General features: G+C 40.6%; 1 protein-coding gene across 1 annotated transcript in view; it reads right to left on the bottom strand.

Moving 5' to 3' along the window:
- Nucleotides 1-15,979, bottom strand: part of SLC35F1 (solute carrier family 35 member F1) — a 249,782-nt gene that overhangs the window by 19,103 nt on the left and 214,700 nt on the right. The window contains exons 6-7 of the mRNA XM_086745147.1: nt 13,006-13,058; nt 7,551-7,705 (exon numbers count right to left, since the gene is read on the bottom strand). Coding sequence (XP_086601273.1) covers nt 7,551-7,705; nt 13,006-13,058 — 208 coding nt within the window. The remainder of the gene's footprint in view (nt 1-7,550; nt 7,706-13,005; nt 13,059-15,979) is intronic.

Below are 15,979 nucleotides of genomic sequence, written 5' to 3'. Positions count from 1 at the left end.
TTATTAAAGGCTCAGAAGCCCTCACCAGGATAAATGCCCTGTGAGATTAAATTTCATTCAAACAGAGTGCTTATGGGTCAAGCAGCTTGCATATCCAATTTCATCAGGAAAATATCTCAAAGTATGTGACTGAGGAAGTAATAATGTATAAAAACCAGTTGTTTAGCCTGCACTGCCTCCTCCACTAGAAATAATGATGCACCACTGACAACAACACTGCCAAAGTTTAAAACATGTTGGTGTTAGTCTCCTAACAAGTGCAAGCAAAGAAAAGGATCTTACTGATTTCAGCTTATACTTGCAGGTAAGTTTTAAAAAAAAAGTGAGAACATAATTTGAAGTATTTTCTCAGCTTGCTCAGATGATTGGGAAAAGTCTCTCAGGTGTTTATGGACAGCTGCCAAATAAAAATTAAACGAATAAACAAACAATCCTCCTCCAAACCAAACCAATTCTACCTCCTGCTCCCAAACAACAGACATCATATCCATCCTTCATGAAAAAAAAAAAGCTAGGATTGTGTCCTGGTTTTGGCAGGGATGGAGTTAACTTTTCCTCTCAGTAGCTGGTATGTTTTGGATTTCGGATATGAAGAATGTTGATAAACACCCTGATGATACCAGTTGTTGTGAATGAGACCAAGGACACTGTCCTGCTTTCCAAGTCTCACTAATTTGCAGATGCAGGAAGCTGGGAGAAAGACAGAATAATTGATCCAAACTGGCCAAAGAGAGTATTCCATGCCATAAATGTCATGCTCATGGGGGCAGGCGAGGGTGGGTATCTGCCTTCCTGGCATCCATCTTTTCCTGCTCGTTTTGCTGGCATCGTTCCCTCTACCTTGCTGGCTCCCTTTTGCTCCTTTGCTTGCTGCTCGGTTTTGTTTCTGTGATCGCTGCTCGGGACGGGCTGTATCGGTCATTGGGACATCGGGTGGTGAGAAAACACATATTGTTCACTTTGTATATTTTTAATATCCTTATATTCTGTTATTATTGTAGTTTTCCCTTTTATTTTAGTAAATTGTCTTTATCTCAACCCACGAGTTCTTCTTCCTTCCCAATTCTCTCCCCCATCCCCCTGGGGAGGAGGAGGGTGAGCGAGAAACTGTGTGGTGATTCGGGCTAAACCATCACAGACTGTCTGAAGCATATGGAGTCACAATAAAGCATGGTCTTTATCCCCACAGTAATCATAGAATGGTTAGGGTTGGAAGGGATCTTTAAAGGTCATCTAGTCCAAGCCCCCTGCAAGGAGCAGGGACATCTCCAACCAGATCAGGTTGCTCAGGTTATTCCTTGAGTGGTAGACTTTCCTAATTTAGGAAAATTAACTAAATCCCACTAAAGTCAGCAGAAAAGCTCATACTAGCTTCAGTAATTTGGATCAGGATGGTAAAGTACATGCTTTTATTAGAAGCTCCTAATTCTTCTCCTTTGTTTCCAGTAAGGGACAAATTTTAATCTCAATGAAGTCTACATAAATCCCCAGTTCATGGGCATTGCTTAGGATCTGTGCCAGTAAAAATAAAATTGGAACCTATTGCCCCCAACTTGTACCCCCTCTTCTCCATTATGCTAAAAACCACTCTCTTTTATGGCTTGTTTCTTGATGTAATGGGAAGGCTGTTATCTGCTCCCTTCCACTGGAGGGAATTAACATTGAAAAGACATTTTTAGAAGCATCAATAAGTATCAGTAAGTGAGGTTTCAACTAGCATTGTGTCATATTTCTAGTGCTGAAAGGTTTTGAGTGTCATGTTTATCTGTGTAGCCAAGTCCTTTGTCACAGACACTCTCTATGATTCTAAATCAAGATCTATGACTCCCTTGAAATATTGTGAAATATATGCATCCTCTTCATTTGAAAATTGCTACTATATCCAGAAATTCTGAATTTTTATAGCTGCATATTGGATAAAATAATGAATGAATTTGCCAAGGCAGAATACAATTGATTGTGCTTGGCTTGCTAGGTAATGATATAACATAGTGTGACTTGACCTGCTGGTGCAGAACACAATCAGTATGCATGCTCTAGCTGGTGGAAAACACAAAATAAACTGCTTAGATTATTTAGTGAGAACCCAATTTCCTTAGAATGACTAGAGCACAACATACAGCTCGCAAATGAAAAGCATGAACTTCAAAAGTTCACATAAACATAAATCTAGAGACTAAAATGTGAAAAAGAAAACGTCCTAAGTAAAAAATAACAGAAGTTATACAGAAGTTCCAGCCCTTTACACCTGGATAGCTGGCGCTGAATTTCCCAGCACCACTGGTGTCAGTGTATCCATGATGGCTATCACAGTCACTGACAGGGCAAGGACAGTCCTGTTACCAAGAACATAAAATTTCCTACATGCTATGCCTAGACATCCCCCTACACAGCATATCTCACATTTGTATCACATCCTCCTCTCTGGTTCCAAAGCTGTTTACCATTATGCTCGTATAGAGAAAGCATGGGTGAAACCCAGCCAGCAAAGCAACCCCTTAGCTCTGCTGGGAAGGTTCATTCCCCACACCAGCAGGGCACTGTGGACCCCTCCTGCCCGTGTGGAGTGGGAAAGAGTCTTACATAGGCTGGCTTTAGTACTTCTGGTAACACCGAAGAAAAATACCAAGAAATCAAGGCAAAGCTCAAAAGAAAAGTTGAGTTTGAAAGACAAGAGGTGAAGATGAATGTAACAGTACAGGGTAACATAATAATAATAAAAATAATAGTCATCATCATCACCACAATTTGTTAAGTTTTATGACTCTGATAGCCTTTGTTTTTCAAAGCAGGAGTCATCTGCACGGACAACCAACTGATGTTATCCACCTAGACTTGGGCAAAGCATTTGACGCTGTCCTGCACAACATCCTTGTCTCTAAACTGGAGAGACACGAATTTGATGGATGGACCACTCAGTGGATAAGGAATTGGCTGGATGGCCACACTCAAAGAGTGGTGGTCAACAGCTTGATATCAGTGGAGACCAGTGACAAGTGGCGTTCCTCAGGGTTCAGTACTGGGATTGGTCCTGCTCAACATCATTGACGACATGGACAGTGGGATAGAGTGCACCCTCAGCAGGTTCGCTGATATCGCTAAGCTGTGGTGCAGTTGACAGACTGGAGGGAAGAGGTGCCATCCAGAGGGACCTTGACAGGCTGGAGAGGTGGGCCCGTGCAAACCTCATGAAGTTCAATAAGGCCAAGTGCAAGGTCCTGCACATGGGTCGGAGCAATCCCAAGCACAAATACAGGCTGGAGAAAGGATCGAGAGCAGGCCTGAGGAGAAGGACTTGGGAGTGATGGTGGACGAGAAGCTCAACATGAGCTGACAATGTGCGCTTGCAGCTCAGAAAGCCAACCGCATCCTGGGCTGCATCAAAAGAAGCATGGCCAGCAGGTCAAGGGAGGTGATTCTCCCCCTCTACTCTGCCCTGGTGAGACCCCACCTGGAGCACTGTGTCCAGCCCTGGAGCCCCCAACATAAGAAGGACATGGACCAGTTGGAGAAGGTCCAGAGGAGGGCCACAAAGATGATAAGAGGGCTGGAGCACCTCTCCTATGAGGACAGGCTGAGAGAGTTGGGGCTGTTCAGCCTGGGGAAAAGAAGGCTCCAGGGAGACCTTATAGCGGCCTTCCAGTACCTAAAAGGGGCTTGTAGGAAAGATGGGGAGAAACTCTTTAGCAGGGCTGGTTATGAGAGGATGAGGGGTAATGGTTTTAAAATAGAGGGAAGTAGATTCAGAATGGATATAAGAAAAAAAAAATTTTTACAATGTGGGTGATGAAACATTGGCACAGGTTGTCCAGAGAGGTGGTGGATGCCCCATCCCTGGAAACAGTCAAGGCCAGGTTGGATGAGGCTCTAAGCAACCTGATCAGGTTGGAGGTGTCCCTGCTCCTTGCAGGGCGGTTGGACTAGATGACTTTTGAAGGGCCCTTCCAACCCAAACCATTCTATGATTCTATAATTTAATTGTGCTTAAGAAGCAGGTGAAATGGGAACAGATAGCTAGGAAAGTTTTGAACATCAAAATTGTATAAAACATATCAATATTGTGAGAGTTTAAAAAAAAAAAAAAAGACTGAAGATACGGAATTATACACTTAAATGCTACAGCAGTCACCAATATTCAGCCACCAAAGAGGCCAGACACATCTCCCCATCCTCTGGAATATTTGGAATCAATTATTGATTACAGAAGAACTAAGAAGAAAGTTTTTATTGGGGGGATGCAGATAATTTTAAGAATGATGCACTGCAGTCTAGTCATCTGCCTCAAACTGAAAGTCACACATAATTAAATTTTAACACAAAAACACCTTGAACAATTAACATCTTGGTTTACGAATGTATCACCAGAGTTGTGTCAAATTAACATGCTGCATTTCTAGCTTCCACGGTCCTGGGAACTGTTCAATGCACTACAAAGATATCTGCATATACGGTAAGAATATAAATGCAGCTGTTTACAAACTCACTGTCCCGCATATCATGATGTTGCAAGTCTGTATTATAAAAAAACGCAATGCAAACATGTCAAAATACTTCAAATGTAATCTTTCCCTCATTTGGTTTCCGAGGCTCTAAAGCCCAGCTAAACTAATTTCCTGCATTTTCCATGGATTTTCATAGATGTACTGCTATAGGTGCAATAAACATGTCTGGTGATAAAAGTAGCAGCACAGGGAAAAATCATAACTGTTTCTTGAAAGCCTCATAAAATTATATTCTGCAAGGTGCACTAAACTACTCAGTTGCTCTTAATTCAGCATAAACCCATTTGCTTTCCAGGGAAGTGGGGCTGTGCACATTGGCCAGTGCAGCAACAAGCAGAAGGAGCTGCACACCTGAAGGAGACGTACAGGTGGGCTGGGAGCAAACTAGCTTTTTAGAAGCTAGAAAACAAGCAAGTGTTCACCGTCTTAGGAGGGGAATTAATTTAGATCATTTAATGTTAACATATTAGACTTCATTACTGAGTGCAAGTCGCACATTTCACAGTTCTACTTCCTCATATGAAATGATCCCTCTTAGTAAACCAGAAAGAAAAGGAGGAGGTGATCTGACTAAGGGTAAAAACATGGTAACTAAAGGAGTAACCAGATAACTACGTGGATTTTAAATCTAGATGATCACTGAATATAGCCTCTCTTTTCAAGTTTCCTCTGCAACGTAAATTTGAAGGGTATGACAGGTGACACAGACAGCTCGGGAAGCTGATACTGCTTTTCAGGTAAAGGCCCTTCCACAAAGTCCTGACAAAGGTCTTCTCCTTATCAGGACTTCAGCTGGGAAGAACAAAGCAGAGACACATATGAATCATATGAATTGTAGGATGAGTACAAATCCCAAAGGAAAAGCAGTGATGAAAAATGTAAATGCAGTCTTACTATTTAGGGGGCAACATGCTTCCTGGAGAGCTGGAGAGACAAAAGCATTGCATCAGCTGCTGGAGGGACCTTTCCTGCTTCTCAAGTTGAAGGGACTACCTCAGGAAGGATGAATTTCACCCAGATGAGGTGCAGAGAAGGACAGAGAGGTGCTTGGAGGAACAGGTGGCCCATCCCAGCAGGTAAGAAGATAAGAGTGTGGCTTGCTCTGACTAGTGAACTAGGGGCTGAGAGAGGACATGACTGCTCTCTATTGATGTATCAAAGGAGTAAAACACTAAGGAGACAGGGGCATTCTTCATGCTACGGGATACTCTTGGCAGAATGACAAGTGGATCAAACCCAGCCACAACTAAATTTAAGCTGGAAACAAGAAGGTTTCTAACTTTTGGAGCAGTCTCCCAAGTAGAACAGTGGAGATAAAAAACCTAAACAGGCTGAAGTAAGAGTTTGATAACAGCTTAGGAAGAAAACTGCATGATTCAGTTAACCGCAGGAGAATGAGATTTTCAAAGTTTTCTAACGAAAGCAGTAAGGAGCATGGAGGATCACCAGTTACTTCAGAGGTGGAACTCAACTGATCTATCAGGACAGGTGATGATACCTTGCTTTCAACCAGAAAACCTTCCAGTTCTGAGCCTTCTCCTCCTGAGTAGTTTTTTAGTATGAGTCTTAAAGGAAGGCCAAGGTGCCACTGTGGTTGAGAGCTGACATGCTCATACAGTAGAAAGACAGGGGGGTCAATGAGGTTGAAAATTCTGCCTTCCTGGCTCTGCCACTGCACCTAACAATCAGACACAGAGAAGAACTGAAACCATTTATGCATCTTCTGCCTTTCAAGTGTCTGAAGTTTAAGGTTTGTGTTTGCAAAACCGCCTTTTTTGTTAGCTTTGAGCAATGCTGAGCACAAAGCTGTCCAACTCCTGCTACCTTTTGAGTCTTTCCCTCTAACAGAGTTTGATTTTTGCTGAAACACCACTACCACTAATTTCAGAATTAAATTTGTCTGTCTTTTATTGTGAAACATAGGCATTTTTCTTAGAAACAGTGGACTAACATCACTAAACTCATTTTGTTATGGATATCAAATAATATTAACAGGGGATAACAATTTTCAGCTAATAACAAGTGTCAAATATTTTGGATTTGAAGTGTGGAGCAGAAAGAATGAGGAACCAAATCACCATGAGACAGACCTGCAAAGGAGAGACAACCTTTACACTGTGCTCTCAGTCAAACTGTTTCTATACCTGCTTTTCTTCTGTCTGCAAAATTCTTAAAGCCATAAAAGCAAAACAAAAGACAATAGGGAAAAACAATTTTGTACTGGAGTGCGAAGCTATGAATGTTCACTGTTTCATTCAGATTCATTTAGGTACCGCTAGTAGCACAAAATCTGATTTGAGTTGGTCAGCTACTCAGTATTTTAAGACCTTCATTTACCTAACGCTTCTCTGGGCCACCATTTTAGCTATCAAGTCAACTCCCTCTTATGAATAAACAACGGTACAAAGCAATCATCCCCTACATCCTGATGCCACTTTCATATGATGGACACTTTGGGGGATACGTGTGAATAATGAAGTGCTATTTCTTGCAATTGGAGACTAAATGTGTGCCTGTACCATACAATGTTTTAAATATCAGAGGACTGGAGAGATAAAAGCAAAACAAATCTGCTGCACATTCTGGCATTTATACTATAAAGCAAGCCATTGGTTTGGCTGACAAGAAAGGTGTAATTCATAGACAATTATGAATCATAAATTCAGAATCAGCATGAATGAAACGACTTTGTTACCAGGCAAAAAAAAAATTCTATGGGATTTTTGGAAGAGTCCTTCCCTTCATGCTGCTGCGCTAGGTCTGGTCACAGAAGCTGTTAAGTAAAATGAAATTAGTGATACAGTTGCTGATGAACAGGTACTCAAATCTTAAAACTAGTAACAACAAGACCAAATGAGCTCTCTTTTACAACTGGAAATCATAAAATAAAATTGGTTTTGGTGTGGGAAGCCTGAAGTATTAAAAAAATCTGCACTTTTACTGTGTAGATCTAACAAAGCTTGGAGACTTCTTTTGTTTCATTCTTCTGCATTGATGTTTCTTCAGGCATACTGCTATTACCCAAATACATCTCTCATTTCCACATACCTTGTAGTGGAAGAGGAATAATCCACAGAAGAGGCTGTACAGGTCAGCCGTGAGTAGGGAGAGGTTGACGGCAGTAGCACTGGTTTTCTTTATGACCACTGGCATGAAGCTGTAGAGGCCAAACATACAGGCACTAAAGCCAACATACAACAAGCCTGTGGGAGAGAAACAAGAAGCAAAGTTACCTTCCATAGCCGGCAGAAATGACTCGCATTGGGAAGAGGGCAGCTGTGTTTTTAGAAAATGATGAAGAATGCTTTTTTTTCAAAGAAACATTGATTCAAATTATTAAGATACACATATATAGAGACTAAGAGCATCTTTCTAAATATATACAAAAAACATATCAGCAGTGGACATGAGGTCCTTTCTCTGTGGTCATGATAAAAGCAGTGCTGTTTTAAGTTGATGTCTTATACTACTAGTGAATACTTCACGTCCAATACAAATTTGGATTAAATGATGCATTTGGATATATCAAATCTAGTCTCTTAAGAAGCTGAATGTCCCCAGCACTGAGTCAGTTGAGTTGGATGGAGGACAAAATCTTTTCTGGGAACACACCTGAAAAATGCAATAGTATTTACAGAGGAGTTAAGGAGCCAATGGATGAATGCATGAGGACAGCACTCAAGGGACAGAGGTCCTAGTTCTCTTTTGCCACCAAACCTGACAAATCACACCAGTTTTGTGCCTCTGTTCCTCTGCTACTGTTTATCTGCATTCCTTAATAAAGCTTTCTGGAGCTGAGACTTTTTTTTTGCTACATGTTTACAGAGTGCCTCACACAAATTAGATTGTTAGACACTAACATAATAAAAACATATTACAGTAAAAATCTAATTTCATTTAAAAACCTAAATAACTTACTGGGAAAGAATTCATTGCTTCAGTTATTACGTGATAAATCCCAAGGCAAATTAATCAATATGAAGTTAAAAAAACAGCAAACACTTCACTCATCTGCTCTCATGCAAATAATGTTTCTTAGGCTGCCGTATGCTGCAGAATTCCCAGCTGATATGTGCACGAGCCCAAATTTAGACTCACACCAGCTCTTCAGAGCATGTTGTTATTGACTAGAAGTTGCAGAAAATCTGATTGCCAAAGTCCTGAAAGGAATGAGAAGGGGGTGGGGGAACAGCCCCTATGATTTGTATCTGCTTGTGGATCCACTTAGTTAAACATTCTTTAGAAAAAGCTATCTAAAAGACAAAATCAGCCATGATAGTTTGAGTCCCTTAGAAGCATCTGAACTGAAGCATACATTCATCTGAAACAAATACAGCAGTAACAAAATTTCAGTGTCTGAATATTGATTGTTATGGCATGATAACAAATTTGAATTTACATTTAGAATACGGATAATCACAGTAAGAACTGCTTCTACTAACAGGTGGCAAATCTTTACGGTGTGCATTGTATGTGGGTAACAACAGAATTGGTCTTAGGCAGTGCCTGAAAGAGTTGCTTTATGCAAACTCTGCAACTCTTCTGTAGTAGGCAAATGACTGCATCAAACGGAGTGTAGTTTTGATCAATGAGAAGTTGTTTGCATACACGAGCATGAAGTCAGCTTTTCTTCCAGCCTTAAATCAAGAACAGGTCAGGCGCAAAAGCCATTCTGGACCTGAAGTCAGCATTCTCAAAGTACAGCCTGCAAATCACCAGCTGGTCCATCGAGCCCCTGCTAGTTACTCCGGATTTAACACACATACTCAGCTGCTTTGCTGGGTTATGCTCTCAACTAACAGTATAATTTTATGGTACTGCCTTGGTGTTCATATTCTTTGGCAACTAGCTATATGTGCTTCACAGGCTGCTTTTCCAAGGGGCATTTCAGTTCCAGTGGAAAATTGCTTAAACTGTAGCTGTCCTACCAGAGGTGAACGTAAAGTGTCATTTCACTTAATCTTAAAAATGCATGTAATACCCACCAGCTGGATGGCATTTAGTGGTGACAATAAGCAAACTGGAAATAACATCATCTGATTTTCAGATATTGCTTCTTAGAGGGACAGTTTTCAGACTAAAAAATATGTTTTAAGCCGAAGGCTTGGAGCCTCAGCTTCCTTGGGTACCCTTGCAGTGCCAACAGCAGCCTCAGGAATCACCAATAGTGCTGCAGTCCCAGGTGCCGGGACCTGCATCTAAGCAGGCACTGAGTCACTGGCACCAACTGCCTGTAGCAGGCACTGGAAGGAAGAAACCTGTGAAGTTAGGAGGTGTTTTTGTAATCATCTGCTGATCAGTTGGTCTGTGTTAAATCCTGAGAATCTCATCATTCATAACTGCCTGCTTTCAGATGTGCTGGCATTGTCCTGAACTGAAGGCTTAATGTGGGTGGGATTCTTTACACCTAACTCTGGACACATACTGAGGGGTTGGCGGTCAATGAAGAGATTGGGATATTTTAGGGTGCAGATTGTCCAACCTCTTTTAGACATCAGCTTTAGCACAGTATGATTTGTGTCATACCTGTTTATTTTTGCTGATGATAGTCTATTTATCTAAACCAGATGTCCACATCCCAGGTATCTAAAGTTGGTGGAAGGAATCCCATCTTGTCTGTCAATGTTCACCCCAATGGGTAAGGTCACCAGTTTTGCCTGGTTGGGTGTGAAAACCTCCTAAGTGTCTGAACTGGGCACTTAGGGTCACAGGATCATGGGGTGATTCAGGTTGGATGGGAGCTCAGAGGTCTCTGGTTCAAACCCTGCTCAAACCAAGCTCAGCTGTGAGATAAGACCAAGTTGCTCAGGACTTTGCTCAGCCTGGTCTTGAAAGCTCTGAGGATAAAGACTACACAACCCATTTAGGCAACCTGCTCCACTGCCTGACAGTCCTCAGTGTGAAGATTGTCCTTTTATCCAGTCTGAATCTCATTTCAGCTTCTGCCTGTTTTCTCTCATCCTCCTGCCATGCACTGCTGTGAAGACCTTGGCTCTGTCCTTTTAATAACCTCCCTGCTGGTAATGCCTCAAAGCCTTCTCTTCTGCAGGCTGAACAAGCCCCAGCTCCTCAGTATTTCTCCACTTCTCTTAAGACTGGGCATCTTCACACAGATGGGCAAGATCTGCCCTCAGGGACTGCTCGAAAGTAGCCCAAGGACCACCATGACTAACATGCCTTGAGAACTACTGTTTTAGTTCCTGAGCACATTGGTTGAATATTGCATGTTTTAGCCTTCGTGTTTTTACTCCAAAAGCTATAATTTCATTGGAATCAAATGGAATCAGTTATGATTTTTCATACTGTCTTCTGGGAATAAAGACCATTCAGAAATACTCAACCCCCCCTGTAACAAAGGACACTTCCTCAGAGATTCAAACTGGCTTTTCTCTTAAATAAAACTGATGTTAGTTTATTTGTTACTATTTCATCTATCACTCTACAAAATGTGTCATGGTCTCATACGAAACCACTCAGTCAGAACACTATAATCATTTTCCTTTCAGTCAGATTGTCAGCAAGTATTAATACTTAAACCTTCAAGGATTCAAACAGAGCTACACTGATTTATACTAAGTGTGAAGATGATGCTATGTCTCAGGGGGATTTCCAAAATTAAAACCAGGAGGGCCACAGCCTGTTTTAAACATGATAGACATAACAGATTGGTTTTAGATCTTTATATTCAAAAATAATTTGCATTTTACATCAGTTGAAAGGTAGCTCATCCATTCTTAATAGCACAATTATGGCAGATGGCAACAGGCCACCTTGAGTTATTTATTACGTTGCCTGCTGTGACTTTATCACTGCCGTTCAGAAGGTGGACGATTTATCTCTGCTGGACTGCAGGTTTGAGTCTGTCGCAGTGGATAACTATTCAGGGCAAGGCTGCGAACACCCTGACATAGATTTGTCAATCACTACTTGACAACCTTGTATCACTGCCAATGCAATGGAAAGCACACCAAGTGCAGTGGAAGCCAGGGAAGAACACAGAACTACACACAATTGTCACCATTTAATCCGTGTTCAACTATACTGCATTTCCGATCATTGTTCTAACAAAATAAGTACATATCTATGATGCTCTTGCTAAGATGATCTCCTCCTCAAGAAGCATAGGGACTCTTCAGAATTAGTGACCAACTATCAATGACATTTTAATGGCATCATAGACCAAGTAAGTCTTTATTTTAATAGCATATTTCACTGATACCGTGTTACAACAGAACTCCCATGGAAATACATATGAAATTTACATGGATAGTAGATCAATTCACTGTGACCATTTCTAGTTCCATCAGTACCAGATTAATCATGTCCCTGAGCTCCTTATCATGAAATATAAAGGAACACTGATGCAATTATGCTAATTATCTCAGATTAAAGAAGGCCAATACACTTATAGTACACAGTTGAGTATGTTTCTCCACGGATACTTTGAATTGATTTGTCATTTAGTTTTACAGCTCAACTATCAAATCTCCAAGACTTCCAGGTGCAGTCTTTAGTGAAAGACACATTGTTTTTATTAAGGTTACGGTGACGAGAGGAAATTGTGAACTAAGTTTAAAGAAAACAATAGTGTATCCCACAACTTGTATCCCCTGTCCTCAAGGATTCCCCATACCATCAGTTTCCTACGCACACTTCTGAGCTGTCACTTTGACATTAATTCTGAAACCAGGTAACAAGTTATTGTCAATGGATCGCCCAAGCTTGAATCCCCTGCTAAGTATATCAGCTCTATAGTATTAGTATTCTTTTATTTCTTCTATTGCGATAAATAGTAAGAGAGTGATTATAGGGACTCTTCTAAATGTTGATTTGCTTTTAAAGCAAACAATTTGTTGGACTAATTAGAAGAGAGTCTTTGATCATAAACTCAGCTTCCAAACTGAAATGGGAAAATGCAATCCACCGCATAGCAAAATATTGTAAGAGCTTCATTGTGCACGATGCTACCAAAACTTGTCTAAAAGACACATCTGCTATATTCCACAAAGACTACTTGGAAAGCAATTAACCATTTGCATACAGAAAAGCTCCCCTTGGAAAAGAGTTTATGAGGCTATAACATGCACTGCAAGTACTTTTATACTTTTTTTCTTAGATTCCATTTTCTTTCTTTGGCATTCATTGAAAAGGTTTGGCTCTTAATGAGTACCTCATTTATTTGTATCAGTGTTGCACTGAATTTTAGATCTGGAACCCCATTATAGTTTTACTTCACGGCTGTCTGAATAATTATCTTATGGCATTCATATGCTCAACCCGGTGGTGCAAGGCATAACATGGCAATGGGAGGACAGATCATTTAAGAAAGGTTATGAGGCATGTGATTCAGCCTTTGGCAGTAACTGGCGGAAAACTATTTTATGATTCTTTGAAAAGTCACAAACATTGGCTACTGTGAGACTTTGTGCCTGCCTCCCCAAATGTTGATTGTCTCCACACCTCCTTCAGCAACTGTCTTCAACGAGGTGAAGTGTTTTCTTACCTATTTGCCAATCCCAGGGGACTTTCAACAGCTCTTTGTGTTCCATGATTGCACTATAAGAGAAGAGAAGGCAAAATTTGATGGAAGAAAACAGAAGTTAAATTACTTCTACTCATTCAATTCAAATGCTGGACAAAGCAACATAAATAACCTTATAACAAAAAATCTCTGTAGGAACCAAATGTAATCAGACTTTGCTAATCCACTCTGGCATTATCCTTGTACTCGTGTATTTGAACAATCTTCAGGGCAGTAATCTGATGTGACAGTATACGATTTGTACTGGTTTATTTCCAGCTCTCTATATACCTGCCTAAATTACCCATCCCCCATATGTTCAATCCTCTTATACTCTTCTAACTTAATATTCTGAAAGCTTTTGAACTTTAATGATTAATAATGTATCTGTCTGAATCATTCACCCTTCAGAGCAGCTCTGCAGTGTCAAATAAATAGATATCACAGGCTGGCTTTGAGAAGAATACTGGGATTTGTTACACACTGAGAGAGATCAAATAGTCACAAGAATGAAAGGCAGGAAACAAAGCAAAGGATTGGCCAAGCTGCAGAAGTCCACCTTCAACATCTTGTAAGTCTTGCATTGTACATTAACATCAAAATCCCAGATCTAGAAAACTCTAAGGTAGCAACTAGTCAGCTCTTCCCAACCCAGGCAAATAGACTCTGGAGATCAGGTATCCCACAAGCTAGGTCTGCACTCAGCTAACTGCTTTCTCTGATCTGTGATTTGCAGATAACTCCTGCTGTGCAGAACTCTGCATGCTAGTCTGGACATTATTTTAAACAAGTAGAAAACACAGAATTACACAGATTGGAAAACAAAGCACCTAGTACAAAAGGTAGTATGTGTAAGACCAAGTCTAATAGTAAAACTGCAGGAACTCAGTGCCTTCCAGATTAATCAGGTCTAGAGAGTTGCATCCTGGAAATTCTAATTTGCTTGCTGCTGATATGTGGCAAATCTAATATTGTGTACAGAATAATAAGATTATTTTGTCTACAAAATAAAAAAATCATAAGTGTCTTTGCATGCATAAGGCATACGTCTCTTTTACACACAATTCCTGAAGAATATAATGAAAATAAACTGTAATGTCTCTTCTTCTGGCAACAAATTTTGATATAACTTAAATTTAGGAATATTGCTTTCATACTATGGTTTATCCAATACGAAAAAAAAAAGGATAAAACAATATGCTATGGTCTGTGATTCATTATGATCTGTGAAACAAAAAGGGGTAAAAGCAACTTGCCAGAAGTTGCCATTTAGTAATGCCAGATTCACTGAAGAACTGGAACCACAATGATCTTTGAAAGCTTTGTTGCAGTGATTGGAGGAGGTCCCTGACGACTGAAAAAAAGACAAAAGCAATATCCAGTTTCAAAAAGAGCAAAAACTATAGCCTGGCCAGCAGTATGCTAACCTTTGGGAAGATTATGGTGCAAATCTTCCCAGAAGCCATTTGCAGGAAATGAAGAAGAGATGACTGGAAACAGCCAGCATAGACTTCTCAAGAACAAATCATACCTGACTGAATTGACTGCATTCTATGATGAGATGACTGGCTTAGTAAATAAAGGAGAGCAAATGGATGAGAGGATGACGTGTAACCTACCTAGACTTTATCAAAGCTTCCAGCATGATTTCCTGAAAGATCCCTGGATGTGTGGACTACCCACAATGTAATCTGAAGAAAAGGGCTAAGAGAAACCTTGTGAAGTTCAAGAAAAGCAAATATGAACTCCTGTACCTGGGGCGAAATAACCCTATGCAACAGTGCAGGCTGGAAGCTGACTGGATAGAAAGCTGCTTTTTAGAAATAAACCTTGGAGTCCTGGTGGACATGAACCCGAACATGAGTCAGCAATGTGTCCGTGGAGCAGAGAGCACCAACAGCATCCTGGGCTGCAGTAGTAAGAGTCTGGCCAGCAAGCTAAAGGATGTGAGACAGCAGCTGGAGTACTATATCCAGCTGCTCAGAATAAGACACACACTGACAAACTGAAGGGAGTACAGTGGAGCTCCATCATAATGGTCAGGCAGCTGAAGCACATGATATAAGAGGAGATGCTGTAAGAGCAGGGTTTGTTCAACATAAAGAAAAGAAGGCTAAGCTGGGGGGAAAGAGGATAGAAAAATAAATTTGCCGTCTAAACTATGTAATGGGTTGTTACAGAAAAGAAAAGAGAGTTTTCTTGGAGGTGCACAACAAAAGGATGAATGACAATGGACACAAGTTACAAAGTGGGTAACTGATTAGATATAAGGAAAAAAAAATATTGGTCAGACACTGAAATAGGTTGCCCAATAAGTCTGGCATTTCAATTCTTAGAAATACTAAGAAGTCATCCGTACAAGGTCGTGACCAACCCAACGTAACTCTGAAGTTAGCGTTGATTTGTTTTGAGTAGGGGCTTGAACCAGATAACCTTCAGAGGCCCATTACAAAGTAGGCTATTCTATGATTATGTGATTCCATCAGACAGCTTTTTCTCCATTTGCTGAGTAGCTGCTATATCTCCAACTCTTGTCAACTAACTTCTTCTCTTGTTTTAATATACAATTCCTCCCTGCTTTAATCACATTCAACCCACTAAACTTATCCTTCCACCATGCCCTGGTAGTTATCCAACTCCTTCTTTTACTTAACTGTTTGCCCAGACACCTTAGCCCTTCATTTGCTGTCCAACAGGCACTACCTGCATTTATTTTATGTTACAGTCTAATATTAATCACTATTGCTAAACTGTTCTAGAAAACAAGTGTACTTCTTGAAAGTCCTCTTGGAGACACACTGTTCTAGAGCTGAAGCATGAACTAACATGAGTCACCCACACTTATGCAGATATTTGTACTTACATGTGGAATAAAAGGCAAATACCACAGCTTTTTGCTACTATATTATTCTGAGATCAGTGCATGTCAATAAAGGGGACATTCACTTGTGGGTAC

The sequence above is a fragment of the Chlamydotis macqueenii genome, chromosome 3, assembly GCF_036417535.1.
Source record: "Chlamydotis macqueenii isolate bChlMac1 chromosome 3, bChlMac1.mat, whole genome shotgun sequence".
NCBI lineage: Eukaryota > Metazoa > Chordata > Aves > Otidiformes > Otididae > Chlamydotis > Chlamydotis macqueenii.
Note: the sequence above shows the minus strand (reverse complement) of the source record. Positions and strands in the feature narration are given on the sequence as shown.